The 26,551-nt window shown below is 43.5% G+C and overlaps 1 protein-coding gene across 6 annotated transcripts in view; it reads left to right on the top strand.

Moving 5' to 3' along the window:
* CNOT1 (CCR4-NOT transcription complex subunit 1) overlaps positions 1–26,551 on the top strand; it is a 107,874-nt gene that overhangs the window by 68,157 nt on the left and 13,166 nt on the right. For 4 of the 6 annotated variants that reach the window (XM_055000185.1, XM_055000189.1, XM_055000186.1 and 1 more), the window contains 17 exons: positions 623–853; positions 2,086–2,226; positions 2,566–2,745; positions 4,501–4,617; positions 4,805–4,915; positions 5,758–5,835; positions 6,725–6,902; positions 7,384–7,514; positions 7,657–7,953; positions 15,909–16,049; positions 16,135–16,239; positions 18,501–18,620; positions 19,755–19,946; positions 20,355–20,497; positions 21,064–21,172; positions 21,269–21,438; positions 23,084–23,336. In XM_055000185.1, the coding sequence (XP_054856160.1) occupies positions 623–853; positions 2,086–2,226; positions 2,566–2,745; positions 4,501–4,617; positions 4,805–4,915; positions 5,758–5,835; positions 6,725–6,902; positions 7,384–7,514; positions 7,657–7,953; positions 15,909–16,049; positions 16,135–16,239; positions 18,501–18,620; positions 19,755–19,946; positions 20,355–20,497; positions 21,064–21,172; positions 21,269–21,438; positions 23,084–23,336 (2,697 nt within the window). The remainder of the gene's footprint in view (positions 1–622; positions 854–2,085; positions 2,227–2,565; positions 2,746–4,500; positions 4,618–4,804; positions 4,916–5,757; positions 5,836–6,724; positions 6,903–7,383; positions 7,515–7,656; positions 7,954–15,908; positions 16,050–16,134; positions 16,240–18,500; positions 18,621–19,754; positions 19,947–20,354; positions 20,498–21,063; positions 21,173–21,268; positions 21,439–23,083; positions 23,337–26,551) is intronic. The other 2 variants (XM_055000188.1, XM_055000187.1) reach the window with 1 other exon arrangement.

Genomic DNA, 26,551 nt, shown 5'->3' with positions numbered 1-26,551 from the left:
CTGCTTCTGCTGCTACAGGCAGACTAACATGGGCACCCATTTTGGTCTAATTCAGAGAAGACAGTGCCTTGGTTGTACTTTTCTGATTCAACACTCAATCCATCACCGATGAGAAATAGACTTTTTTTTTTTAGTGGTTGCAGAAACTTTACTGTCCTTATCCAAAATTCTGTTCATGACTTGGTAATAGTTTTTGTTCTTTATCTGGACTGTAGTTTTTATGACTTTTTACTCTCATTGAAGTCTTCTTGGACTTTGCAATTGCAAGCCACGAGTTTCCTCTCAATCTTGTAGCCTCTTGTATTCCCACCGTGTGGAAAATTCTGGGCGTAGGAATGGGAAAGTAAAGACTTAGAGCACGGGCCTCCAAACCCTGCTTGCTAATATTTGATCTGGACAGCATCACCAAGTTCTGTTTAGCACAAGAGGACGGCAGCTTCTCTTTAGTCTGTATTGAACCTTTTTATTTGTATGTGCTGGGCAACTGGAGCATTCTAGAGTTTTATTGATGGTTGCTTGAATGTTTGTGAGGTAATTGTAGTATTGTGAAAGCAGTCGATTTGTTAACATTCCTGTGTATGCATGTGAGTTTTAAGAGCATTATACTTCTTGTCTGTCTTAGTATATTGAATATGGACAGCAATCAAGAGACCCTCCTGTGAAGATGCAGGGCTCAATCACCACCCCTGGAAGTATTGCACTTGCCCAAGCTCAGGCCCAGGCTCAGGCCCCAGCAAAAACGCCTCTTGCTGGTCAAGTAAGCACTATAGTAACCACCTCCACCACAACAACTACTGTGGCAAAGACCACGATCACTCCCGTGGGCCGAGTCAGCTTCAAGAAGGATGTGCCGGTGAGTACTTAGCCTGTGTACTGCAGGGAAGAGAGTATGATGGATGTGTTTGAATGAGCTTAGAAGTGTATGCCAAAGGCACAGTCATAAAAACAAACGCCTGTTAATATTTGCACGCGGCTCAGGACAAGCGCATTTTTTTCTTTTGCTGCTTATAATCACCCATGTCACTTTAGCCACACCTAAAAGGCACTTGCTTTGATCTTCAAGACTCCCATAGTAGAGTATTGGATTATAAGTGCAAATAAAGCTTTTCCAGAAAGATTTTCCCCCGTAGCAAATATAAATACATATACTAAGTAGAGGTGGGCACAATCCGAGAAAAAAATGAACTGTGCGGTTCGTGGTTTGTCCCCTTGCACAAACCATGAACTTTCACGAACTTGCCCCAATTCGGGAGCCGGTTCGTGGGGTTTAAATACCCCTTTCCGTGCTGCTGCATGGAAACTTACAATGGCACTACAATTTCATAAACTTACAGTGGCACTGTGATTACATGCAAATGTGTTTGCATTTCCAATTTGGAAATCCTGAATCAAAGCTTCCCGAAGCGATTCGAGTTTCTTCAGAAAGCTTCGGGGCCCACTTACCTCACCAAGTTCCTTCCTACCACCCCGCCACGTTCTGCCTCACTTATCTGGGCGTTTCCACTGGCCGCTGCGGTGGTGGCTGTGGCCTTCTCTGCTGCCCAGCTGGCTGCCAAGGCAGCTGCGGAGGCAGCAGCGCACAAGCGGAGGTGGCAGCTCTGGACCTTTCCGCCTCCGAGCTGGCCACTGCAGCAGCAGAGGTGGCGACAGCACACCCTCCTGCTGCCCAGCTGGTCATCCTGACTCCCAGCTGCCTCCCAGCCTAGTAAGTGGGGTAGAGGGCGGGGGGTGATGGGGCTCGGGGTGGGGGTAGGGGGTGGGGGCACTTGGGCAAAGCTTCCCCCCTCTCTTCAGTATGCTTCAAATCTTTATGGAACATACTGAAGTGATTTAAATACCCAAATCCGAAGCAGCTTGCCGCTTCAGGTTTTGGGTAATTCTGGAACATTTTCCCGCTTTGGGTAAACCTGAAGTGGGAAACCCAAATTTTGGGGGGGTGCACACCCCTAGTTTGCATAACTCTAGTCTTCCTGCAGTAATTTAGTGACTTGCTTCATACTTCAGGGCATCATGTGCGTTGATTATGGTATATGATAACTCAATGTTCATTGGCACCCTCTTTAAATCTTTCTTACTGTTTTTCAGCCATCGATTAATACAACCAACATTGATACCTTGCTAGTGGCCACAGATCAGACAGAGAGAATTGTTGAACCCCCTGAAAACGTTCAGGAAAAGATTGCCTTTATCTTCAACAACCTGTCTCAATCAAATATGACTCAGAAGGCAAGTAGCACACAAGTAGTTCTGTCCTGGTTTTTCTTTCCTTGTGGAGAGGCTGATGGAACTGTGGGACCAAGTGAATGGCATGCCTGTGGAGGGTGCAGCTGACTTGTGTGTCTCCTGCCTACTCGTGCATGGAGTTTATTTATGCAAAATACTCCTGTAATTAAGTCAAATTAAGAAAATCATGCAGGTCTCATGCTGTAGCGCTTGAAAGTCTCCGTCACAGTATACCATATTGCTATACAGCCGTGTGGGTCTGTGTGCCTGTCCCAGTCCATCACAGAAAAGCCTCATCCTTCATTGAACAATTTTCTCCTTAACATATGTTTCTGGAGGCAGGTTGAGGAGCTGAAGGAAACCGTGAAAGAAGAGTTCATGCCTTGGGTTTCACAGTATCTCGTGATGAAGAGAGTTAGTATTGAGCCGAACTTCCACAGCCTCTACTCAAATTTCCTCGACACGCTTAAGAATCCAGAATTCAACAAAATGGTTCTTAGTGAAACCTACAGAAATATCAAGGTAGGTACTGCCCTGTTGATCTCTTTCCCCATCTCCTACCTTTCAAGAAGAGGCGGAACTTAACAGGTAGATGCTTTGACACAAGAGGATGTTGGTATTAACCCTTGCTTATTGGGGTTCCATTGCAGTCTCACTGCTTCAGTTCACCTCATTGTCCATTTTTTGCTTGCTGTTACTGGTTTCTCAGTATCCTGATAAATTTTAGAATAGGCTACTATTTATAGTCAAATTTCAATTGTGATATAAGCCCTGGATGTGTCCCAGAATGCTAATGCAGATAGCTTTGGCAGAGCTAGGGGTTTTGTCTCATTTTGTCAGACCAACAAGAAACCTGAGATAGAGGCGCTGAAATACAGGTGAAAGAAAGATAGTATTAAACAGGCAGCTCTAATAAGCTTGAAAAACACTGAGAATGCAGAGCATAAAGGGAAGTAATTTGTAGCTGGAAAATATTTTTCCCAGTGTGAGACTCCTTTGTAGAACATAGGGGGTGCATCCTCAGGCACCAGTGTGTAGCGTTCTGTGGATGCTACCACACAACAGCCTCTAGAGGTAAATAGGCAAAAACTGCGTTTGAAAGAAATCTGGAATGCAGATTTGTTTGTTGATTATCTCAACAGCTAAATGAATGATAAATTAAGATACAGTAGCCATTAGATGTGGACCTACTGCATTAATTGCAGTTTCACTATAGTAATAGATTTCACTATAGTTATTTCACTATAGTAAATAAACCATGACATAGCAATTGTACTCAGCTGTAGGGTGTGCACCCAAAAAAGATTTGGGTTTCCCGCTTCAGTTTTACCCGAAGTGAGAAAACAATCTGGAATAACCCGAATCCGCTTCAGTATTTGGGTATTCAAAACGCTTCGGCATGCTCTGTAAAGATTGAGAGCATACCAAAGATCAAAGCACTTTGAAAGTACTGCTTTCAAAGGTTCCTGCTGCCTTCTTTCACCCAACGGGAGAGGGGTGAAAAAGGCAGCAGGAAAACCTACCAAGGGGATGAAAGCAGCACTTTTCTTGCCGTGCAAACAGCAAGAAAAGCTCTGCTTGGAGCTTCCCTCACCGCCTTCATCAATGCTGGAGCCGATTTGGGAATGCCGAATCTACCCATATCGTAAACCCACAGCACACACCCCTACTCAGCCGTCCTTCAGGGGCCTAAAATATTTAGATCTTGAGTTAAATTCTGCTTTAGAAGCAATTATTGCCATGGCTAATATGTCTGAGTTGGAAGTATTCAATTACTGAAAGTGAAACATCACCATTATTCAGTTGAAAATCTCCGTCAGGAAGCTCCAGCATGAAATTACTCAATTAGAATTTATCTGTAAATTGGATTGTGTTCTTTTAGGTCTTAATTGAGACCAAACATCTCTCACTTTCTGCTACTGTTAATCGAGTTTAACAAGATTAAGAAGGGGAGTGCTTATCTGAATTTATCCTGTATATATTTGAGCTTTGCATAGAAATGTCATATTTGCAGAATCCCTTGCATTTTATGGCCTTTTGCCCTTATTCTGCATTTGTTCTCTATATGATTTTTATATATATTTTATATATATCTGCCCCCTAAGTGCCTGTACATCTACTGAAGTGGTATGCAGGTCACAAAAGCAATACATCTCTTTGTGTTCAGGGTGCTGCAAAACTCCTTGTTTGAGTTGGAGCACTAACAGAAGATGTTCAGTGGGGCTTCCCATCAACTTAAATTTCATGTGCCTTTGTCTCTCCCAAAAAATCCTTTAGGTACTGCTCACATCTGATAAAGCTGCTGCCAACTTCTCTGACCGTTCTCTGCTGAAGAACCTGGGTCACTGGTTGGGGATGATCACACTGGCGAAGAACAAGCCCATCTTGCACACGGTAAGGCAGAGCGGGTTGTGAGCTCCTACTGTGAACCTCGTCACTTCAGTGCATCATTGTGCGCTCACTTTCCCGGCTGCATCAACATCAGCAACCTGTTGGAGGGAAAACAGTCATTGCAGAGTGCTTTTCTCTCCCCTCTGTTGCTTTGCATTACCAGGTCTGATTTGCACTGCTTTGATTTTAGGACTTGGACGTGAAATCCTTGCTGTTGGAGGCTTACGTTAAGGGCCAGCAGGAGCTGCTGTATGTCGTGCCATTTGTTGCCAAAGTCTTGGAATCGAGCGTAAGAAGCGTGGTAAGTCTGATCTCCAGTTTTCTGTCAGAGGCAAGGAGCGTAGTCAGAAGCAAGGAGTTTCATAGTTCTTTGACGTCTGCTTTGGCTCTGCCTCTTCTGCGTAAGCTGAAACAATGGGGAAATGCCATCATCTTAAACCTAATGAAGGAAAGATCCATAGATCTGTTAAAAGGGAAAGGAAGCAAGGGAATAGCATGTAGCACATTTAAGTTGGTCATTTGTAGTTTTGACCTATAAATAGGAGCAGAGGGTGTCACTTTTCAGTACAGAGTGTGAAGAAAAATATTCTTTGAAAACTTGGCCACTGCTGTAATAGTTGAGGGAAACTTGCCACGTTTCATTTTTGTGCCTGTTACTTTCCTGCAGGCCGTAAGTCATGGCCCATGCCTTGCACAGAGCTGAGATGCCTCCAACAAAAAAACCACAGCTAGAGATGGAAATCTTGATTGGCACGATGGCATTTGGTGAAACCAAACAAAAGCTATTGGGCCAGGGCTCTGTGCCCAAGAGCCTGCTGTCAGTCCCATGTGGCACCCATGGAAATGGTTTGGGCAAGGGACGTTGCTGCTCCTTGACCTTTGTGTTGGGCAGGGAAGGGGACCCTGAGATGGGTCGAGTTGGTGGAGGAGCAACCAGATACATCATTGCACAGAACTCCTCTAGTGATACTTGCATCTCATGGTTCTCCATCAGTGGTGGATTACTTCCCCTACAAGTCCTGGCTTAAAGGATACAGGCTGGCTTTTCCGTAGGTGTGTTTGAAAGACTCCTCATGTGTCTGGGTAAGCTGTTGAAGGTCCTTTGCTGGTTTTGTTCATTTTGCCATCTCATTTCCTTTGTAGGTTTTCAGGCCTCCCAATCCTTGGACAATGGCGATCATGAATGTACTCGCAGAGTTGCATCAGGAACACGATTTAAAAGTAAAATATTCTGAACTTCTTCCTTCCCCTCATTGTCATTTTTTTCCAGAGGGAAATAATTGGCAAAAAATATTGGCAAAAATCTGACATGACATCGTACAATGCCTGTAATCAATTCAAGGAGACTGCAACTTGGCTTTGTTTAGAATAGATACATTGTTAAGTTTGTTTTTTTATGAGCTTTTGAATTGAGGATTTCCAACCATGCTGACCCCGCAAGCATTTTTGAAGTGTTGTGAAATGGCTGTTTTGGTGGGGCAGGGCTGTGAGCGCATTTGATTTGCTAGTCAGACAGCTTGTCGGAAGCCACCCAAAATACTCTGTTCAAGACTCAAGAAATCAAGGAGGTGATTGGAAACATATTATTGTTGGCATGCCCAAGTGCTGCTGTTCTAAATTAGGCTGCTGTTTCAGTTCAGAATATTTAGCTTAAAAGCACATAGCCCTTCAGTGTATGTCTTTAATTTTGAAGCAGCAGGCAAATGTGGTAGTGAATCTTTGTGGTCACTGTCATCTGACATGACTACCTTATTATTTATTTTATTTTTTAATTTATTTTTATTTTATCGTATTTGTATTCTGCCCTCCCCGCAAGCAGGCTCAGGGTGGATAACAGCATTAAAAACATTTAAAACATTCCATATAAAACATTTAAAAGCATCATACAAAAATATAAAAAATAGCAGCACTCTTTTTCCTGATGGCAGCAATACAGTTGATAACAAATAATGCAACAGTACAATTGAACATAGCAGCAGCTTCAGAGCAGTGGTGGTCAGCTCTCATAGGGAGGGGGGTAGATGTTGTATCCTCCAGCCAGCGGAGGCCCAGCCTCAGCCAGAAGCCTGAAATGATGACTTAAACCCTGAAATGATTCATTATTACACAGCTGAACTTGAAGTTTGAGATCGAAGTGCTCTGCAAGAACCTTGCTCTTGACATCAATGAGCTGAAACCTGGGAACCTCTTGAAGGACAAGGATCGGCTGAAGAACCTGGACGAACAGCTGTCTGCTCCAAAGAAGGATGTGAAACAGCCGGAAGAGTTGCCGCCCATCACGACCACCAGTAAGTGTCAAGCTGTAACCCTTTCCCAGGCTGCAGCAGTTGCGTTGCCCACCCTTCCCAGTATGGTTTGATGACGTAGTTGGTTAATTTTGTACATTGGATACTCCCTTCCTCAGCACTAAAGTCCCTGCTCTTTCCTAGCGGTGTATTTAACAATAGTGAATTTCACCTTCATACAGTTGGCTTTCTTTGCCAGTGTTGATGCCCTGGAGCAGGTGGCTGGTTCTTCCCCTGTTAATATTCCACTCCTTAGATGGGTGTGGCTCTGCTGAGGCTCGCCCTGGAAATGGGCAAATAGCGCCTGAGTAACTGTCAGTTACGTTGTAAAGTTGAGCAAATGCCGTGTCATTGCTTGTGCCAAAATGGTTGGTCCAAGCATCTAAAGCCACCTGTCTCCCATAAGGCTTATTTTGAGGGTCTGAGTTTGTGTTAGGGAAGACGTGCTGCAAACCTTCCTTCTGTTTCTGCTTTACGTTCTCAGCTGCTTCCACAACACCAGCTACCAGCACCACGTGCACCGCTACCGTTCCTCCCCAGCCCCAGTACAGTTACCACGATATCAACGTTTACTCCCTGGGAGGGCTGGCTCCACATATTACTCTTAACCCAACTGTAAGTATTGAACTTTGTTTGATTTGAAAAGACTTCCAAGCTTTGGGTTAGGAGGGATTTGTTTGCAGGACAGTTACGTACATGCCAGAAACATTCGTGCTTGTGGTGGAGAGTCACATTGGTGGTTGTTGTTTTGTTCTAGATTCCCTTGTTTCAAGCACACCCACAGTTAAAGCAGTGTGTGCGCCAGGCCATCGAGCGTGCGGTCCAAGAACTTGTGCATCCGGTGGTGGATCGGTCCATTAAAATAGCCATGACCACATGCGAGCAGATAGTGAGGAAAGATTTTGCGCTGGACTCTGAAGAGTCACGCATGCGTGTAGCAGCACATCACATGATGCGGAATTTGACTGCTGGCATGGCTATGATTACCTGCCGGGAGCCGTTGCTGATGAGCATAGCTACCAACCTGAAGAACAGCTTTGCTACGGCACTGAGGGTATGTTTACAGCTCATGAAAGGACTTTATTTTAAGCAATATTAGCTAAAACCACAGTTCATAAAATTGCGTTCACTGACATTTAGTTCTTCCCACTCTGCTCTTTAGCCATAATATTTATAAAAATGTTCAAAAACTAGGAACAAAATCCAGAAGCTAAGTTGTGTTAATCTAGGGGTCCCCAACCTTCTTTGAACCTGGGGGCACCTTTGAAGTCTTGAGAACAGGTAATGGCTCTTACAATAAAATGGCTGCTGCGTGGAACAAAATGGCCACCACAGGGGCTGTGTCCCGTCTCAATGCTGCAAGGTTCGACAGAATGCTCGGAGGGGGTTTCAGCCCAAGCCCCTCTCCATGGCATTGGAGCAACTCTTTCTGAATGGGTGATCCCTGCAGGCTCAGTTGTAATGCCTCCCAGTCCTTTCTGAAGCACCTCCTGTTTCAATGAAGTGGAAGAAAGACAGGATGTGCTGTTTGTTTTGATGAGGAGATGCACCAAGATATGTCAGCGGGTCCCATGGAGTCCCTGGGCATCAGCCCCACCCGCCTCACAGGGTGTTTTGTTGTGGGGATAATACTGGCATACTTTGTAAACCGCTCTGAGTGGGTGTTGTCCTGAAGGGCGGTATATAAACCGAATGTTGTTGTTGTTATCGGGGATCATTGTGTTAGTCTGTTGTAGTCAAAACAACTCCTTAAAGATATATAAGCTCATGCCAGAAGGTGCTGCAGCTGGCCTCTCTTCCTCCCCATCTGTGTTCCTTCACTGCAGCAGATTGCTCCTGCCTGCCTTTATTTCACAATCAAAGGACTGGCTCCCTTCCTCTTCTAGGATGCAAGGTAGTAAGACCCAGAGAGCAGTCCCGAGACCCAGCTTTTGAGTGGTGCTTCCTATGAACTGAGGCACAAACTGCAGTAAGGTTTCCTTCCCTGCTGAAACTGCTGTTCCCGCTAGTTTTTTTTTTTTTTTTTGAAAAATTTTTTATTGGGTTAGAACATTTTTATTTTTACATTACAGTCAATTTTCCCCTAATTTTCGTTTCTAACCCCCTCCCTTCCCCCCCCCTTTTGTTGACTTCCAACAGCTTTCCAACCCTCTGTCCCTTTTCCCTTACTTCTATTAAATTCCTCTGTCTAAAACAGATATACATTCTCCATTATATTAAGCAGTACATCTTTAACTCCTTTACTTATTATACACCCAAACTATACGTCTTTAGATAAACAATTTATCCCATTTTCCAGTTTTGAATATTTCTATATAAACCTATATATCATAAACCATAAAAATTTCCCACATTTAAATCAAACAATTTGATTTGTTCTCTATATATTACTCATTTCAACTTTTTATGGTAATTCTATATAACTCCTCGCATAATCAATCAATTTAACTCTTCTGTACATTCAGTTTGGTGCATATAAATCTTATCAAAGAAAGAAAATATTGTTATTTACTCAATCCTCATGTTTAAACCTTATCATTAATTATTCTCTGTCAATGTTCTATCAGTTAACCTATACATATCTATATATATCTCAATCAGTTAATCTAACTGCTTATAAATTCACATTTCTCTTCCTCCCCCGGTAAAGTCACCCCTCTCTTTTATACTTTTATTATACTTCAGTAGTTCTCAAACTGCCACAGTTTTCCTCCCACCTCCCATTTCTTCTCCAGATATTGTTTCAGCTTCTCCCAGTCTGTGTTAAACTGCCCTGAGTCCAGATCTCTCAGTTTTCTTGTCATCTTGTCCATTTCAGCCATATACAGCAATTTGTAGATCCAATCTTCAATAGTTGGCACTTCTTGTACTTTCCATTTCTGCGCATACAAAAGTCTAGCTGCTGCAGTCATATAAAAAATCAACGTCCTATGATGGGCTGGAATTCCCTCCATTCCCAAGTTTAGCAGCAGGAGTTCTGGGTTCTTATTTATTTGAAACTGTAAAATTTCACTCATTTCTCTTATTATTTCCCCCCAGAACTGCCTAGCTACCTCACACGACCACCACATATGATAGAGGGAGCCCTCATGATTCTTACATTTCCAGCATTTATTAGAAGTATTCAAGTTCCCTAGCGCAATCTTCTTTGGTGTCATGTACCAACGATAGATCATTTTGAAAATGTTCTCTTTAATATTAATGCATGTCGTTGTCTTCATTGTAGTTTTCCACAAGTATTCCCATGCCTCCATTGTTATTTCTTTATTGAAATTTATAGCCCATTTCACCATCTGTGTTTTAACTATCTCATCCTCAGTATACCATTTCAACAGTACTTGGTATACCTTGGATATTCTTTTCTTGTCTTCTTTAAGAAGGGTCTGCTCTAGTTCCGAGTTCTCTGTTCGTATGCCCCCTTTTGCAACGTCCGAGTTGTATAAGTCTCTAATCTGTCTATACTGGAACCAATCATAGTTAGGTGATAGTTCCTCTTGCGTCTTTATTCTAAGTTTAGATACTTCAATCTTAGTTATTTCTTTGTACGTTAAACATTGTTGTTCATTATCCACAGCTCTCGGATCTATCACCTCATATGGAACCACCCACAAGGGGGTTCCTTCTTGTAGGTAAGTTCTGTACTTCTTCCAGATTGTATATAGACTTCTCCTTACAAAATGATGCAGGAACATCGAGTTGACCTTTACTTTGTCATGCCATAGGTATGCGTGCCATCCAAAAATTTTTTTATATCCCTCTAGGGCTAATAGTTTCTTATTCTTTAATGTCATCCACTCTTTTAGCCAAACTAGGCAGATTGCATCATGGTAAAGTCTCAGATTGGGCAGTTGCATTCCGCCTCTCTCCTTTGCATCTTGTAGAACTTTTACTTTCACTCGAGGCTTCTTGCCTGCCCAAACAAAATCTGATATTTTCCTCTGCCATTTTTCAAATTGTTTAGAGTCTCTGATGATTGGTATTGTCTGTAACAAAAACATTACTCTTGGTAACACATTCATCTTAACTGCTGCAATCCTGCCCAACCATGACAAATTCAGTCTATTCCATTTGATCAAGTCTCTCTCTATCTGAGTCCATAATTTTTCATAATTATTCTTGAACAAATCTATATTTTTTGCAGTCAGCTCAACTCCCAAATATTTCACCTTACTAGTTACTTCACAGTCCGTTGTTTCCATTAACAATTGTTGTTTCTGCTTAGTCATGTTTTTACATAGTATCTTTGACTTCTTTTTATTAATGAAGAAACCTGCCAAGTCACCAAACTCCTTAATCTTATCTATCACTTTTGGCATGTTCTCCAATGGATCTTCTACAATTAACATTATGTCATCTGCAAATGCTCTAACCTTGTATGAATAGTCCTTTATTTTTATTCCTCGTATTTCCTCGTCTTGTCGTATTTGTATCATCAGAATCTCCAATACTAATATGAACAACAATGGAGATAACGGGCAACCTTGTCTTGTTCCTTTACTAATCGTCAATTTCTTGGTCAGTTCATCATTCACTACAATTGCTGCAGTCTGGTCCCTATATATTTCTTTAATTGCTCTGATGAATCTTTCTCCCAATTGTAGCTTTTCCATAGTGGCAAACAAAAAATCCCAGTTTAAATTGTCAAACGCTTTTTCAGCGTCTACAAAGAAGAAACCAACCTCTTTATCGCAACGCTTGTCATAGTATTCAATAGCATTGATCACTGTCCTTAAATTGTCTCTTATTTGTCTGTCCGGCAAAAAACCTGCTTGTTCTTCCTCTATAACTTCCGAGAGCCACCCCTTCAATCTCTCCGCCAATATCTTTGCAAAAATTTTATAATCATTGTTAAGTAATGATATAGGCCTGTAATTTTTCACGCTAGTCAGATCTTGGCCCTCTTTTGGGATCAATGATATATTCGCTTCGCTCCAAGTGTCTGGAATTCTTTGATCCCTAAAAACTCCGTTCATCACCTCTTTTAGGAATGGTGCCAGTTCGTTGGCCATTGTCTTATAAAATTTAGCCGTAAGTCCATCTGGCCCTGGCGCCTTTCCTAGATTTGCGGATTGTATTGCCATACTTATTTCCTCGTCAGTTACTTCACTGTTCAACTTATTTCTCCAAGCTTCCGAGATCTCTGGAAGTTTGGTTTTCTCCAAATATGATGCTATTGATTCTTTGTTTACTTCTTTTTTATTATACAGCTTAGCGTAAAATTTATAAAAGGCTCTGCTAATGGTAGTCTGCTCCAAATACGTTTTGTTTTCTTCACAAATTTTATTTATTATTTTCTTTTCCCTTTTCTTCTTTAATTGCCATGCCAAATATTTCCCAGGTTTATTAGCACCCTCAAAAGCTTTTTGATTCAGTCTTTTAAGGTTCCACTCCAATTCTTTATTACTCATTGCTGTTAACTGTTCTTGAAGAATTTTGATTTCCTGATGTATTTTCTTTTTCCCTGGCCTCTTTTTTAACTGTACTTCTTTGGCCTTTATTTTCTCCTCAATCTCTTGTCTTTTCTCCTCTTTCTTTTTCCTTGCTCTACCATTTAAGTCCATTAGTATGCCCCTTACAACCGCCTTATACGCGTCCCAAACTTTACTGGTTGGTACTTCTTTATTCACGTTGTATTGTATAAAAAACTTAGTCTCTCTTCTCAATGTTTCCATATTCTCACTTTCCTGTAACAAGTCCTCATTTATTCTCCAGGCTTTCCTTTTTCTCCTTTTTCCAAATTTCCACATAATTGGGTTGTGATCTGAGCCTACCATCGGCATTATTTCTACCTCCTTAGTCCATAACGCTAAGTCCTTTGAGGCCCAGATCATATCAATTCTTGATAATGTAAGATGCCTTGCAGAATAAAAAGTAAACTGTCTGGTTTTAGGATATTCTCTCCTCCATACGTCTTCGAGAGTCTCTTGTTGAATCAACTCAAAAAAAAGCTTTGGCAATAGTCCTCTTTTCTTTTGTGCTTTTGTAGTCTTTTTGTCTAGTTCCAAATCTGTCACTCCATTGAAATCTCCAGCAAGAATTATCTGGTCATATACAAGATCGTCTAAGTGCTTCCTTAAGTCCTCGAAGAAGCTTTCCTTTGCACCGTTAGGTGCATAAAGTCCGACTACCAACACTCTCTTTAAGTTCCAATTACATTCCACTGCTACAAATCTAGCTTCCACATCTCTCATAACAAATTTTGGCTGCAGCTCCTCTTTTATATACAACACCACTCCTCTTTTTTTCTTGTTGGAAGCCGCTACAAATTCTTTGCCCAATTTTCCAGATTTTAAATATTTTACATCCTGTTTTCTAATATGGGTCTCCTGCAAACAAACAATATCACATTTTTGTTTTAGTAGCCAATGAAAAATATTTTTTCTCTTATTCGGTGAGTTTAGTCCATTTACATTCCAAGATAATACTTTACACTCCATATTCATGGTTTTGTTGGTAAGTCTTTTTCATTGTCCTTAATAAATCTCTCCATCTCCCGCTCAGATCTGATACGCTTTTTTGCCCCTCCAAACTCAAAGGACACTCCTTCCGGTAACTCCCATCTGTACCTAATGTTCATGTCCTTCAAAGTCTGAATTAACACTCTATATTTTTTCCTGTCCAGTAACACTGATCTGGGCAATTCCTTCATTATGATAATCGTCTTGCCATCAATCTCCAATGGATCTTGAAATTGTTTTGTCACAATCCTCTCTTTCATATTTCTAGTTGTAAACTGCACGATCACATCCCTTGGTAGTTTCCTCTGGGTTGCAATTCTCGAGTTCACACGATACGCCACATCTAGGATAGCCACAATTTCCTCCTCCTCCTTCCCCAGGTATTCAGCCAACACCTCAGTCATCTGTTCTTGCGCTGACTTCCCTTCAACTTCTGGCAGACCACGAAAACGAAGCTGCTTCTCCATGTGTTTAGTTTCTGCAACTGACATCCTCCCCTTTACCAATTTCATCTCTGTTTGTTGCGTTTCTATTAAATTCTCCATCGCGTCTTCTACTGTTTTGACTCTCTGTTTCGTTCCTTGTAATTCACTGCTAATCGTTTCCACGCCTTTTTTCACTTCTGACAGCTCCGACTTTACTGTCTGTGTAACTTCTTTGACCTCTTTAATAAGCTCCAATTTCGTGTCCTTAAGTTCTTTCATCATGTCTATAAGTTTTTTGTCCAAATTTTCTATTGCCGATTGCCACTCTTTTTTCGACATCGTGGGGCTTGCTTTAGCTCGCTCCCACGAATCTGCTCTCTTCCTCAGCTCCGTGGCGTATAATTAAACGTTTTCCTTTTTTTCAAATGTCCCAATCTTTGCCAAAATTAATTTTTTATATCCAAAATGTCGGACGTCTTTTCTCTATGGTTTCTCTATGTTATTATAATCCAAGATGGCCTACTTCCTCTTCCGCTGAAGCCACGACCCTTCCACTTTCAAAAATGGCGATTCCCCACTTCCTGTCCCTTGGCAAGGGCCGCTTCCCTCCAGCCACTCTATTGTTGTTACGCACTTCCTGTCTCCCGTCTTCCCACAGCAGGTCTCGCGATGGTGTCTTTTTCCCACAGCTCCAAAACCACAGGTATTCAAAACAATAGTCCGATTTTTGTAATAACTTCTTTAAACTTAGTCTCTTTTAAAATACAACTCCTGCCGAGTCTTCACCTCCTTTTCACTAGTCTGTTGCAGTTTAAAAATCTACTTTCTTTCCTCTCTGTTTTTGTCAATCTGTCCCGTTTCAAGAGATAGCGATCTTTACCTTCTCTTCAACTTTCTCGGGTTGTAATCGCTGTTTCGATCTTAAATTCTCCTCTCGACTTCCCTCCCCGATCGAAGCTTGGGTATGTAGGTCTTATGCCAGCCGAATTGGCCCCAAAATTGCCGCAGAGATTATAGCCGACCCGTCGCAAGGTGGGACCTCAAGGATCGGGGGGGAGACTCCTTGTGTAGAGCCCCCCCTCGTCCGAGATCTAGCTCACCCTAGGGTCTTGAGCGTTCTTTGCCTGCTCCCCGCCTGAGAGCAGTCGGCCGCGGGTTATTTTCACCCCTCCGGCCGGTTAAAACGGCAATCCGGTCAGCTCCGCAAATGGAGCTGCGTTAGACCTCCATGAATCCCAAACCGGAAGTCCTGTTCCCGCTAGTTTTATTAGCATACTTGTACAGGAGTTGGAGTGCCAAATAGCATCCCAACCAGCTTTGGCAGCACCATGTCCCTCCTCCTCCATTTTTTCCTTTTTCTGAAGATTACCCCTTCTGTCTGTGAATCTCTTGGAGTGCAGCATAAAACAAGGAACCTGGAGAGCTCCTCAACTGAAGAGAGGCGAGCTAGTCTGCAAAGTTTCCAAAGCAACCTGTGAACATTTCTTACTTCTCAGAAGCGTTCTTAGAAGGTGGCAAACTCTCAGGCCCCGGGGTTAATTCCTGAGGATACGTTTTGCCAAAATGCAGGGTTAAATTGCTGGGACCTGAAAATGTTCTCAACTTTCTAGGAGTTCTTCAAAAAAGTACTTGGTAGGTACAGTTGGGAAACTGCCAGGGAGGCAGAGATAATGCTGAGTACTTAATCCTGATAGTTTCTTTACTGGCGTACTTCATTCAGTGGCCTCTTTTGCTCCCGCCTGTGTTACTTCAGAGCTGCCGATTATTCCTACCTGCTTTCACCTCGCAGTCAAAGGATTACCCCCTTCATGTAGTGTTGATTGATTCAATACGAGCATCTCCTTAACAGGCATTATGAAGGTGATGTCAGACTAAGATGCGAGAGACCCAGGTTTGAATCCCAGCTCTACTGTTGAAGCGCACAGCTGTTGAGCGTGTGGCTTGGGCCAGCTACACGCTCAGCTGAAACTACCACACAGGGTTGTTGTGAGGCAAAAACGCATGAGAGGAGAATTATGTACGCTGCTGTTGAGGAGAAAGGCAGGGTATAAATAGAGTAAATAAACAGATTAAACGCGACAGAGCAGAACCGTAGCCTTTCTTTCTCGTCTTGCCTTTTGTGCCAGGCTGCTTCACCACAGCAGAGGGAGATGATGGAGCAGGCTGCTGCCCAGCTGGCTCAGGACAACTGTGAGCTGGCATGCTGCTTCATTCAGAAGATGGCTGTTGAGAAGGCAGGCCCCGAAATGGACAAGCGGCTGGCCACTGTAAGTGTGGGGCACGTTGGACTCACAGCCTAAAGGCTTGACTGTACCTGCTTAAATCAAATTAACCTTTCAATTTTCTGGGCAGGAATTTGAGCTTAGAAAGCATGCCAGACAAGAGGGCCGTAGGTACTGTGATCCTGTAGTGCTGACCTACCAGGCTGAGCGGATGCCGGAACAGATCAGATTAAAGGTAAGTGGTTTAGAGGACTGCGGATGGCGACATCTGTTGTCAGAATCAGGTCCCAGTATCTGCTCTAGGACTCAGGCTTGAGGAGTCTTCTGCTCATGGGACTTAATGGCCCAAACTGTGCTGCTCGTTGTTTCTCAAGTAAAGGAACTCAGTGCTTTGGGGATCCCTTTTACATTGAAAGGAGGCACTTACTATAGCACTTTCCAATTTTCAGTTGTTTTGAATTGGTTGTGGAGCAGCTTTCGAGTTGTGTGCGCCGCTTGTGCCGTCTGCTGCTGCAGTTACTACAGTGGCCGGCATAGCTTGATGCTCCCCACCCCCCTCCCCCGGGAGTTGAGTACTTAGCCATTCATTGAGTGGGCATGCAGTATTGAAGCCACTTTTCAGTGTTTTCTTCTTCCATATATGGAGGAAAAGGTTTGCTTTTCTTGCTCCTTGGCTGCCAAAAAAAAAAATGCAAGTCTTGTGGTATCACCTCCAAGTCAGCAGTCTGCAACCTCCAAAAACACTGTTTAAATAAAAGGCAGGTGCTGTTTAGAGGGCAATTGAGGCAAAATTAAGCTCTCGAGGTTGAGGATAGAATTAATAGAAAGTACTTAGAATGGCTTAGAGGAACAACCCCTCATACAGAGATGGCTCCTGCCACTAGTGGTGTGCGAGGGGCTGTGATTCAGTAGCAGAACTTGTGCTTGCCATGCAGAAGGCCCCGTGTTCAATCCCCAGCACCTCATTAAAAGGATCAGGCAGTCGGTGATGTGCAAGGACTGCCAGAGATCCCACACAGCCGTTTTCAGTCAAGGTAGTAGACAATACTGACCTTGATGGACCAGTAGTCTAAGGTGTCCTCATGCCCTCTGAAGCATCCTTGTCACATTTATAGCCCTTATTGACCTTATTGTGGTAGCAGCCCTTGGTGCTTTCCTTTCAGAGTGGAGCTGTGAGTGGGAGAGAACAGACTTACTTTCTTTTGTAAATCTTTATATACTGGCATGATAAACAAAGCAGGATCAACCCTCCCATGGAAGGGACAAGGGATAAGACATGCTGTCAGGTGTATCTCTTGAAATGGATCTTTCCATGGGGGTTGGTGCTCTTTTCTTTGAAGATTGCAAACCACTTCTCTGCCTATTACACTTTCAGTGCAATCCTAAGCAGAGTTACTCCAGTCTAAGCACATTGAAATCCAGGGGCTCGAACTGGAGTAACTTTGCTTAGGATTGCACTATTTGTGTTCTGGGTAGGAGTTGAGGGTGACAATGTGACCATATCACAATGTGGACATTTAATCAAGCTGATAAAAAACAGATATTTGTAACGGTGATTTGCAAAACCCTTTTTTTTTAAAAAAAAAGTACAATAGCTAAGAGCTGGCCCAGTGGCTGCATATGGACAGCTAAATCTATGCAGTAGGGCCAGCACAGGTGCAGCATTTTGCAGACCAAAATAGCACATGGTGAAGATCACAGTCAGTAGGAGGAGAAGGCTGTGCAGAACAGAAGAATGGGGTTGGAAGGGATGCAAGCTGAAAGTGGCAGCAGAGTGAGGGATGGGAGGAGTTAGAGGTGGCCAGGGATATCATCCAAACATGAAGGAGCAAATTGAAATGGAAAGGAATACCTGCTGGGCAGTGCCACGGAAAGGGACATTCTAACCCCCAAATCAGCTGTCTGGCAGGGAGTTCCCTGCCGAAGCCGGTGGGATTTAAACTACCCCCCCCCCCCGCCGCCGCTTATTTCTCCTGATGGGAGGGGGAGGAGGGAACCCCCTTCTTCCTCTCTCATCAAGTGAAATAAGCAGCTGGATGAGGAAGTTTGTTGGTGTGCTCCAAATCTTTAAGGAACACAATGAAGCGGCTTAAATAAGCGATTCCCGAAGCAGCTTGCCGCTTCGGAAATCTCTTATTTACGAATTTTTTCCCCCAAAGTGGGAAACCCCAATTTTTTTTTTGCTACACAGTTGAGAAGTTATCAGTAAGATTGCTGTGTGACTAATATGATTGTTGCCTGTATACATTTTAGTTGGTGCCAATAAAGAACCGTGCGTAGTAGTGTTTTGGGCATTAATTGGGTAATCTCTTCTTAAGCCTCTTCTGAAGCAAGAGTAACTTTTCTTGATGTATCCTCCTCGTCTGATGAGATCAATTAATTTTTTTTGTGAACTTCAAATATACTGCCTGAATGTCCCCTGCTTAAACCTGCCTGTAGATGGTGTGCTGAAATCTGGTTAAACATGGCTTTTACCACTTTATTTCACTGTTATAGGTTGGTGGTGTAGACCCAAAGCAGCTCGCTGTTTATGAGGAATTTGCACGCAACGTCCCTGGTTTCTTACCAACTAATGACTTAACTCAGCCCACAGGAATCCTGGCTCAGCCTATGAAGGTAGAAACCCAGTTGAAATTGTTAAAACCATTTTGAAGGTTCAAGGTTACGTGGGTAGTGGAATGTTAATGTGAATTAAGCTTCCCAAGAACGATGTGCTAGTCATTGGAAACGTTTCTGAAGTTCTTCAAAGCAGTGTGGATTAGTGGCATCATTCTTCATAAGGCATCATACATTCTACCAAAAGAAATCTGAATTATGATTAACATCATATATTGCTTATCTATGACTGTATATCTAGTAGACTGTATATCTGTTAGACAATAGGCAAGCCCGGGTGGGTAAAAGAGAGCCAATTTGGTGTAGTGGTTAAGAGCATGGGACTCTAATCTGGAGAACCAGATTTGATTCCCCACTCCTCCAGTTGAAGCCAGCTGGGTGACCTTGGGTCAGTCAGAGCTCTCTCAGCCCCACCCACCTCTCAGGGCGTTTTGTTGTGAGGATAATGATAACATACTTTGTAAACCGCTCTGAGTGGGTGTTAAGTCATCCTGAAGGGCGGTATATAAATCGAATGTTGTTGTTGTTATTATTATTAGAAATGGATTTAAAACATTTAAAATGCCTTCTACGTTCCCCTAAAAATACAATATTCAGTATTTCTAAAATAGCTAAGATATTCAGTTAAATATTTAAGGCACTTTGAGCATACCTTATGAGGTTATATAAAAGCTTTGTTTGGTTTTGAATCAATATGGTGTTTATGATTATAACAACTCGTTAGTGTGCAAATGTTTAGGAGGTATCTAAATAATACTTGCAAAGGTTTGATTTCAATTGGTGGGTCACAATACCATCCTAAGAAGCATGACACCCTTCTAAACTCATTGACACTTAATTGGACTTAAAATGGTGCAACTATGTTTAGGACTGCCCTGTTACTTTGGCCTGGAGGGGAGTTTAAATCAGTCCACCCCTGGGACAATAAAATCTGCTGCTGTGTTGCTGACCCCTTAATTGCTCTTTTAACCATGTGGCAGGCATATTTAATTTAAAATGTTCTTAAATATTCTGATGCTAATGCTGAAGCTGTAGCAGAAAGAGAAATTTGGGATTGTGATGAACCTGCAGGATTCTCATTAATCTGTGCAGCAACTAAGCTAGGCAATATTCTTGTGTTTTTTTCTAAATCAGCAAGCCTGGGCAACTGATGACGTAGCACAGATCTATGACAAATGCATGACAGAACTGGAACAGCACCTGCAGTCCGTTCCTCACACCCTGCCCATGAATCCTCAAACCCAAGCTTTACGAAGCCTCTTGGAAGCCGTTGTCGTGGCTCGCAATTCTCGTGATGCTATTGCAGCTCTTGGACTGCTCCAGAAGGTTTGTGTATGAACTATTCTGTCTGTTCCCTGTCCTCAGTTGCAATAGACATTCTGTGCTCAGTTACTTTGTAAAAGCAGTAGGTCTCATGGTAATGCCCTGGATTGCACCTGTGATCTTAAGTACAGATTATTTGGGAGAGGGAAGAGAAGAGACTATTTGGGGGAGAGAACAGGTAATGCATGAAAGGCAGCCGGCTTTCAAACAGAAGCAAAGGCCGGTCCAAAATGCTGTTTTTCTTTCCATGTATGAAGATTGCTATTGTAGTTTCTAGTTTGTGGGGAGAAGCTGGTACATCCCTGAGTTAAGAATGTGCTATAGTTGTCTGGTCAAGTGACGTTCTCCTGTCTAGTGAGAGGATTCAAACCATTTTTATTAGGATATGCCTGTGCACTGTCCCTTCTGTAGGCTGTTGAGGGCCTGCTGGATGCCACCAGTGGTGCGGATTCCGATCTTCTCCTCCGCTATCGGGAGTGTCACTTGCTCGTTTTGAAAGCCCTGCAGGACGGCCGTGCTTATGGCTCTCCGTGGTGTAATAAGCAGATCACAAGGTCAGTGTTGACGAGCTAGGAGAGAAATAAGGCTTTGAACTCCACAGAAGGTTAACTGAAGATGCTTTGATTGGGATGAGCATATCAAACAATGTATGCAGAGGGCAATATTACGCTCATAAAAATCCAGCACCTTAACCGCACTGAGATGCAGTGTCAATATGTTGAGAACTGGGCCGGGGGGAGGACAGATCCTTGTGTCCACAGATCGTTGGGAGCAACCCCTTGCCTTATTAAAAGTACTCCACTCATTTTATAAATATTTCATAGGTGCTTTTAGGTGTTCTCCCAGAATGTCTTAATTTTTTCCTGAAATATTTTTTTAAAAACATCCTTCAAGAAAGAGTTTTTCTTTTAACGTTCCAGGCGTTCATATCTCCGCCTGTATTCCACTTCTTGCCCTTCTATGCTCTTGATTCAGCATGAAGTATGCAGTAGTAGTTCAATACCGTTCTCGCTATGTGAATGTTTGCAGAAGTAATCAGTGCCCCAAATCTGTATATGCTGTGAATATTGAGATGGAGAGGAAGGCCAGTTTAATATGAGAAAACGACTGATTTTTCCAGGTGCCTGATTGAATGTCGAGATGAATATAAATACAATGTAGAAGCAGTAGAGCTGCTGATACGTAACCACCTAGTTAGCATGCAGCAGTACGATCTTCACTTGGCTCAGGTGAGATGCCAGCACTGACTTTTCATCAAGTTTGCCTGAAGGCTGTGGGGGTGGAAGCAGTTCATCCATCTTGTATTTTTCTTTTCTTTCGGGCAGTCGATGGAGAATGGCTTGAACTACATGGCTGTGGCATTTGCAATGCAGTTGGTGAAAATCCTCTTGGTGGATGAGAGAAGTGTAGCTCACATAACGGAGGCTGATCTGTTCCACACCATTGAAACTCTGATGAGGATTAACGCCCACTCCCGAGGGAACGCACCAGAAGGGTAATTTGAAATCCTGTCCAGTGCTGCTCCTGCCTTGCCGATTGTGTTAAGCGTTCTCTCTAAAATCGTGCAGAGGATCTTTTGTTCCTGTACTGTACTGAGCTGTGGAATTGAATATGCATCATAGCTTCATCCCACCTGGTTTTGAGTTCTATTTCAGAAGTCTGTAAAATGCATTGTTGCCTTCATGCCAGACTGTTCTTTGCCTCTGGGGTAGTCCAGACATGACCCTTTTTATTAGGTCGGGCTTTTCTTGCCCATTCAGGCCTTGTTGATCCTGCCTTCCTGACACTGTACCCCTTTAGGTTGCAGCTCTGAATGCTGTTCTGTATCAAAATTCCTTGTACATAGGGGATGACTGCATGAGGGAAAAGTTAAAGTAGTTCTTCACGTGCTAGTTCTCAGTGTTAAAGCTGTCTGGAGTTGAAGTGCAGAAGCCTCCCTGTTCTATGAGGGTGGGGACGATGCTGGTGATGAGAAAATGGAAGAAAAAAGCAAGCTTGGAGGACATAGAATGGGGTGGTGATGGAAGCAGGCACCCCTAAATTTGAATCAAAAGATACTTGTGTTAGGAAACCTGCAAGCCAGCCAAGATTTCATGATACAGCAGCGTTACTCAGAAGTCTTGAATTCCGGTCCCCTTCTAAGCTTCCTATTGGAAACCTCACTTGATACCCTCCCCCACACACTCCAGCTATCTCAGAGGGGTGCTGTATTCAAATGTGGTGAATAGATGTTGAGCCAGACACTTGGTCTGTTTGGTTCATGCCAAACAGCTGCAAATACCCATAGAACTGATTTGCATCAGGTTTACCCAAAGCTGCATATGTGCAAAGGCACTGCCAATTCAAACTGACTGGCAACCATTAGCTCCATTAGCTGACTGGCAACCATTAGCTCCACTAAGGATAGGGTAGGATAGGGTAGGATTTTATCGAAACACACAAATGTATATGATTTGTGAGGGATTGAATTGTCTATTTAAACAATTGCCTGCTTAGCAGAGCACTTAACACAGCAAAGATTGGGGGATAGCAGAACTCACTTGGGCTATGCAAGAATGCACATGCGCATAAAGCCAATTGTGCTGTACCGCATGGTTAATAAGGAATACAGTGAAACAACCTGCCAGTCACTGATGAGCCATCAAACCAGTCGTCAAAAAGCCAGGACTCTGTTTGCAACCTGCAAACAGGATGTAAACCAAACCAGTGGATGTTTGAGCTTCCCTGCTGGAGGTGAGCATGGAGGTAGTGCTGCACTCCTGAATCTGTGTGTAAAAACGCAAAGAGACATTAAAAAGTCTCGTGTGAGTGCTGCATCCTCTCCCATTCTCTTGATTGCTGATGGGGCCCTTTGCTGCTAAATGGAGCAGCTGTGGGAGTGGATAGTTTTTGGACTTGGATGGGGGAAGCCTTGTTTAAAGTCCCTGCTCAGCCACTAAACTCACCAGCTGCTCTTGGGCAAACAACTAATTCTTACCTATCGGGGTGTTAAGAGAGTAAAAGTGGGCGATCCCCTCGTGTGTCGCTCTGCGGAGGAAAGGCAGGATACAAACTGGGAAAAAACATTTATTGTTTGCTTGATCCCATTTCCCTATCCATGCCATCAACAACTAAGCTCCTGCGTACTGCGTCTCTTCTAGGTTGCCACAGCTGATGGAAGTGGTGCGCTCCAACTATGAAGCCATGATTGACCGTGCTCACGGAGGACCAAACTTTATGATGCATTCTGGAATCTCTCAAGCCTCCGAGTATGACGATCCCCCTGGCCTGAGGGAAAAGGCAGAATATCTGCTGAGGGAATGGGTCAACCTCTACCACTCTGCTGCCGCTGGTCGTGACAGTACCAAAGCATTCTCGGCGTTTGTTGGACAGGTAGAGCTTTTGGAAAGAAAGGTGCTTTTTATTCGACATTAGGGCGTAATGCCCTTTGAATCAAGTATGGTGTTGTGTAGCTGCAAGTCCCCCCAAACTTTCCCATTGACAGCCCTGTTATACCTTTGCTGAAGCACATACCTAGTAGATGTGGGATACCATTTTTCTGTTGTGTGTGACATTTACTTGAATAATTGGGCAGGGGTGGGTGGGGCACTATTGAACCAATCTCTGCTGATGTGCTGAGGCCATGTAATGTTCTTCCCTGCTCGCAAGAGCTGCTCGTGGAAAGAGACTTTTGTGTGGCTTTTGTAGTATTTAAAGGGTCTTTGCAATCCCCTGTTAATAAGATTCCAGTTCACTTTCTCTCACTAGCAGACGAGTCCTATTCCTTTTAAATCTGATCTTTCACATGGACTCAAATAATCTCCTCCTTTAGCTCATTAGCCAGTAATCACAGATAACCTGCATAGTCTCATTCTTGTTTGGTGGTTGTGCACAACATGATGTCATTAAGGTAAATATTCCAAGTTGGCTTTTAAAGTGGGCTGGAATCACAGGCATATGCCCCTCCTTTGGGAAGGAGCTGGAGTGAAAGTGGGAAGTTTATCGCCACACGGCAGGCTTGAAATAGAAGGGCTAAGCTCTTTAGTTCTGTGTAGGGGTTTTGGGGCATCCTATAGACTGAGTTTGTTCATCTCTAGTATGCAGAGTCAAAGGCATCAGGGGGAGAAGCTCCTGCCCTTCTAGCTGCTGGTGCCTCCGCTTATCACAGCAGCCTAAATTTTATGAAACAGACAAGAAGTAGCAGCCAAAGGTTAAATTCTCTGAAAGAAGGAAAGCTCTCCTTATCCTATGGACATGAATAAACGGACACCTGGTCTCTTTGGATGCTGCTCCCCCATGGAGCTGAACAGTACAGCTATCTTGGGGTGGGGGATGCAAACCCAGCTTGGCCACTGCAGTGGATGCACACCTTGGGATAGAAAAAACTGGCTTGATAGGTCTCTAGCACAAGGGTGTCACGTCTCCCATCACAGAACTACCGCCTTTCCCAAAATTACAAGGGATTGCAGCCTAAAAGGTTCTAAGGCAAGGACTTTGTATGGGCTCCTTTTTGTGCTCTCTGCAGTTTTCTGCTAAAGCCATGGCCTCTAGAAACATCTGGCTCAGGAACTGGCAGGTAGACCCTAGGCCAAGAATCTGCCTTGCCTGTCTCTCGTCCACCGGTTCCAAGCTCTTTAGAGAACTTGCACCATCAAAAGGTCCTGCTTTCCCTAAATAAAAGTTATATAGGCAAGTAATCTTGGCCCTTCCATTCCTCCAAACCTCCAAAACTGACAAAGTTTTTTGCTTATGCTTACATCCAGTCAGATCATGGGTCTGTGGCCACAAATTCCCACCAGGCCATTCTAGAAATTACTTCACCCCTAAATAGCTCATGGGCACAACCTGACTCTCCTCTCAGCTGAAACATGAAGATTTGCAGTGGTAGCTGGAGCAAGGCCTCATGTCTATCCCCTCTCAGAGAATCAGCTTACATTCTGATAACCACTGGTCCAGCTGGGCCCAGGGAGCTTGGTCCCAATCTGAATCAAAGTTGGAACATCCATCTGACTAGAGCTTCGAGCAATGTGTCTATCCTTCTCAGGCCAGATGAAGAACACAGACATGCTCAACAACATACCTGCACAGACTGACATTGCTAATGAGGCATGAGGCCAGAGGATCTCTCACAGGGAAGCTGCAAGGAACCTGATACGGGCAAAGAGGCGAGACGCGCAATCTCTCCTAAATACCCTTCCTTACTTAATAGAATATGTTCAGTCCTTTACTTAGGAAACTTGGGGCCGTGAAGTACTTAGGACTTGAAACAGAAGTGAAAGAAACTTGGTCTGAGTCCAGTTAGGTAGACCCTAGAGTTCACTTTTGAGCTTAGTCTCTGGTAGTGATTGAAAAAAGAAAATGGAAGCTGTTGTAGTTATGGCAAAGAGAATCTGTGTAAAGCTGTCCAGAAGAACTGAGGAAAGTGGTACAGGATCTGCTTTGTATTAGCCTGCCTGGGTGACAACACAGAACCTGTTACAATTGCTTGCATCTGCTCTAATCTGCTCTAAGCAGGTGAAGAAAAGAGGCATACAACCTGAATTCTCCATTCTTTCCTTTTATGCATCTGAGAGGCCAGGGGGTGGTGACCAGTTGTGTCCAAGAGGTGTTGGTTGTGACTGCTTTGAAGGAAGGTGCTGTTGGACCTCTTCCAAAGAAGTCCTCCTTGGACCAAAATGATGGTTCCTGCAATCAACCAATAGCAAATCTACCCTCTTGGGGCAACATGCAGAATTGGATGGAGGAATTCAACTCCAGATACATCTTGAGGATGCTGAGGATCTAGATCCAGCAGCTAATTCAAAGTTGGCAGAAATTGCTTTTGTTGCTCTGGCTGACAGTTTTCCTTGAGAAATGGGATTTAGAGTATGGCCGTGTGGATTCTTCTGGGCCTCTGGGCAGCCTTTTATACCATTAAATACCACTTTCTACTGGCTGCCTAGGTTGCAAGCTGAAGGCACGTTTTTTTCTTCTTGAGTAGTTCCAGAAAATATTCTGTAGGGGAGGATCTTGTTTGCTCTGCTCCCTGGCATTTATGTTATAGGGTACAACAGGGCTCCCCATTTTTGTCCATTATGCTATTTAACATTCGACATGAAGCGATTGGGAGAAGTTGTGTGGAGACCCAGAGTGAAGTGCGACTGACATTCTGGTGACGTTGAGGTCTCTTCCTCCCTTTTATCTGACCGACATACTGTAGCGCCCGTGATAGACTAGCGGAGAGCTAATAAATGGAAACATACTCTAGCTGAGTGGTTCACCCTGCAAAGAAGAGGGCATTGAATTGGGTCTGGGTGGGTTTTAAGGATCAGATCGTTACCCAGGATTTGCTCATCTGAATTTCCTTAGTGGGGGAACAAAAACCTACTGTCACCCACTTTGTCTCTTAGAAACATAGAACCGGAAGGGACTCTGAGGGTCATCTAGTCCCTGTACAATGCAAGAAATTCACAGCAACCCCCCTACTCCTAGTTTTGAACTGCGAAGAGTTACGGATCAGGACCTCCAAAGCACTCTTGAAATACGGAGCAAGTTCATATAGAAGGAGACAACTCTTCAGATGCCCTGGTCTTAACCCACTCTCCTCCCATATGAAGCTGCCCCGTTCATCTAAGTGTACTTGGGACACA

This window comes from Eublepharis macularius, chromosome 16 (genome assembly GCF_028583425.1).
Source record: "Eublepharis macularius isolate TG4126 chromosome 16, MPM_Emac_v1.0, whole genome shotgun sequence".
Taxonomy (NCBI): domain Eukaryota; kingdom Metazoa; phylum Chordata; class Lepidosauria; order Squamata; family Eublepharidae; genus Eublepharis; species Eublepharis macularius.
Note: the sequence above shows the minus strand (reverse complement) of the source record. Positions and strands in the feature narration are given on the sequence as shown.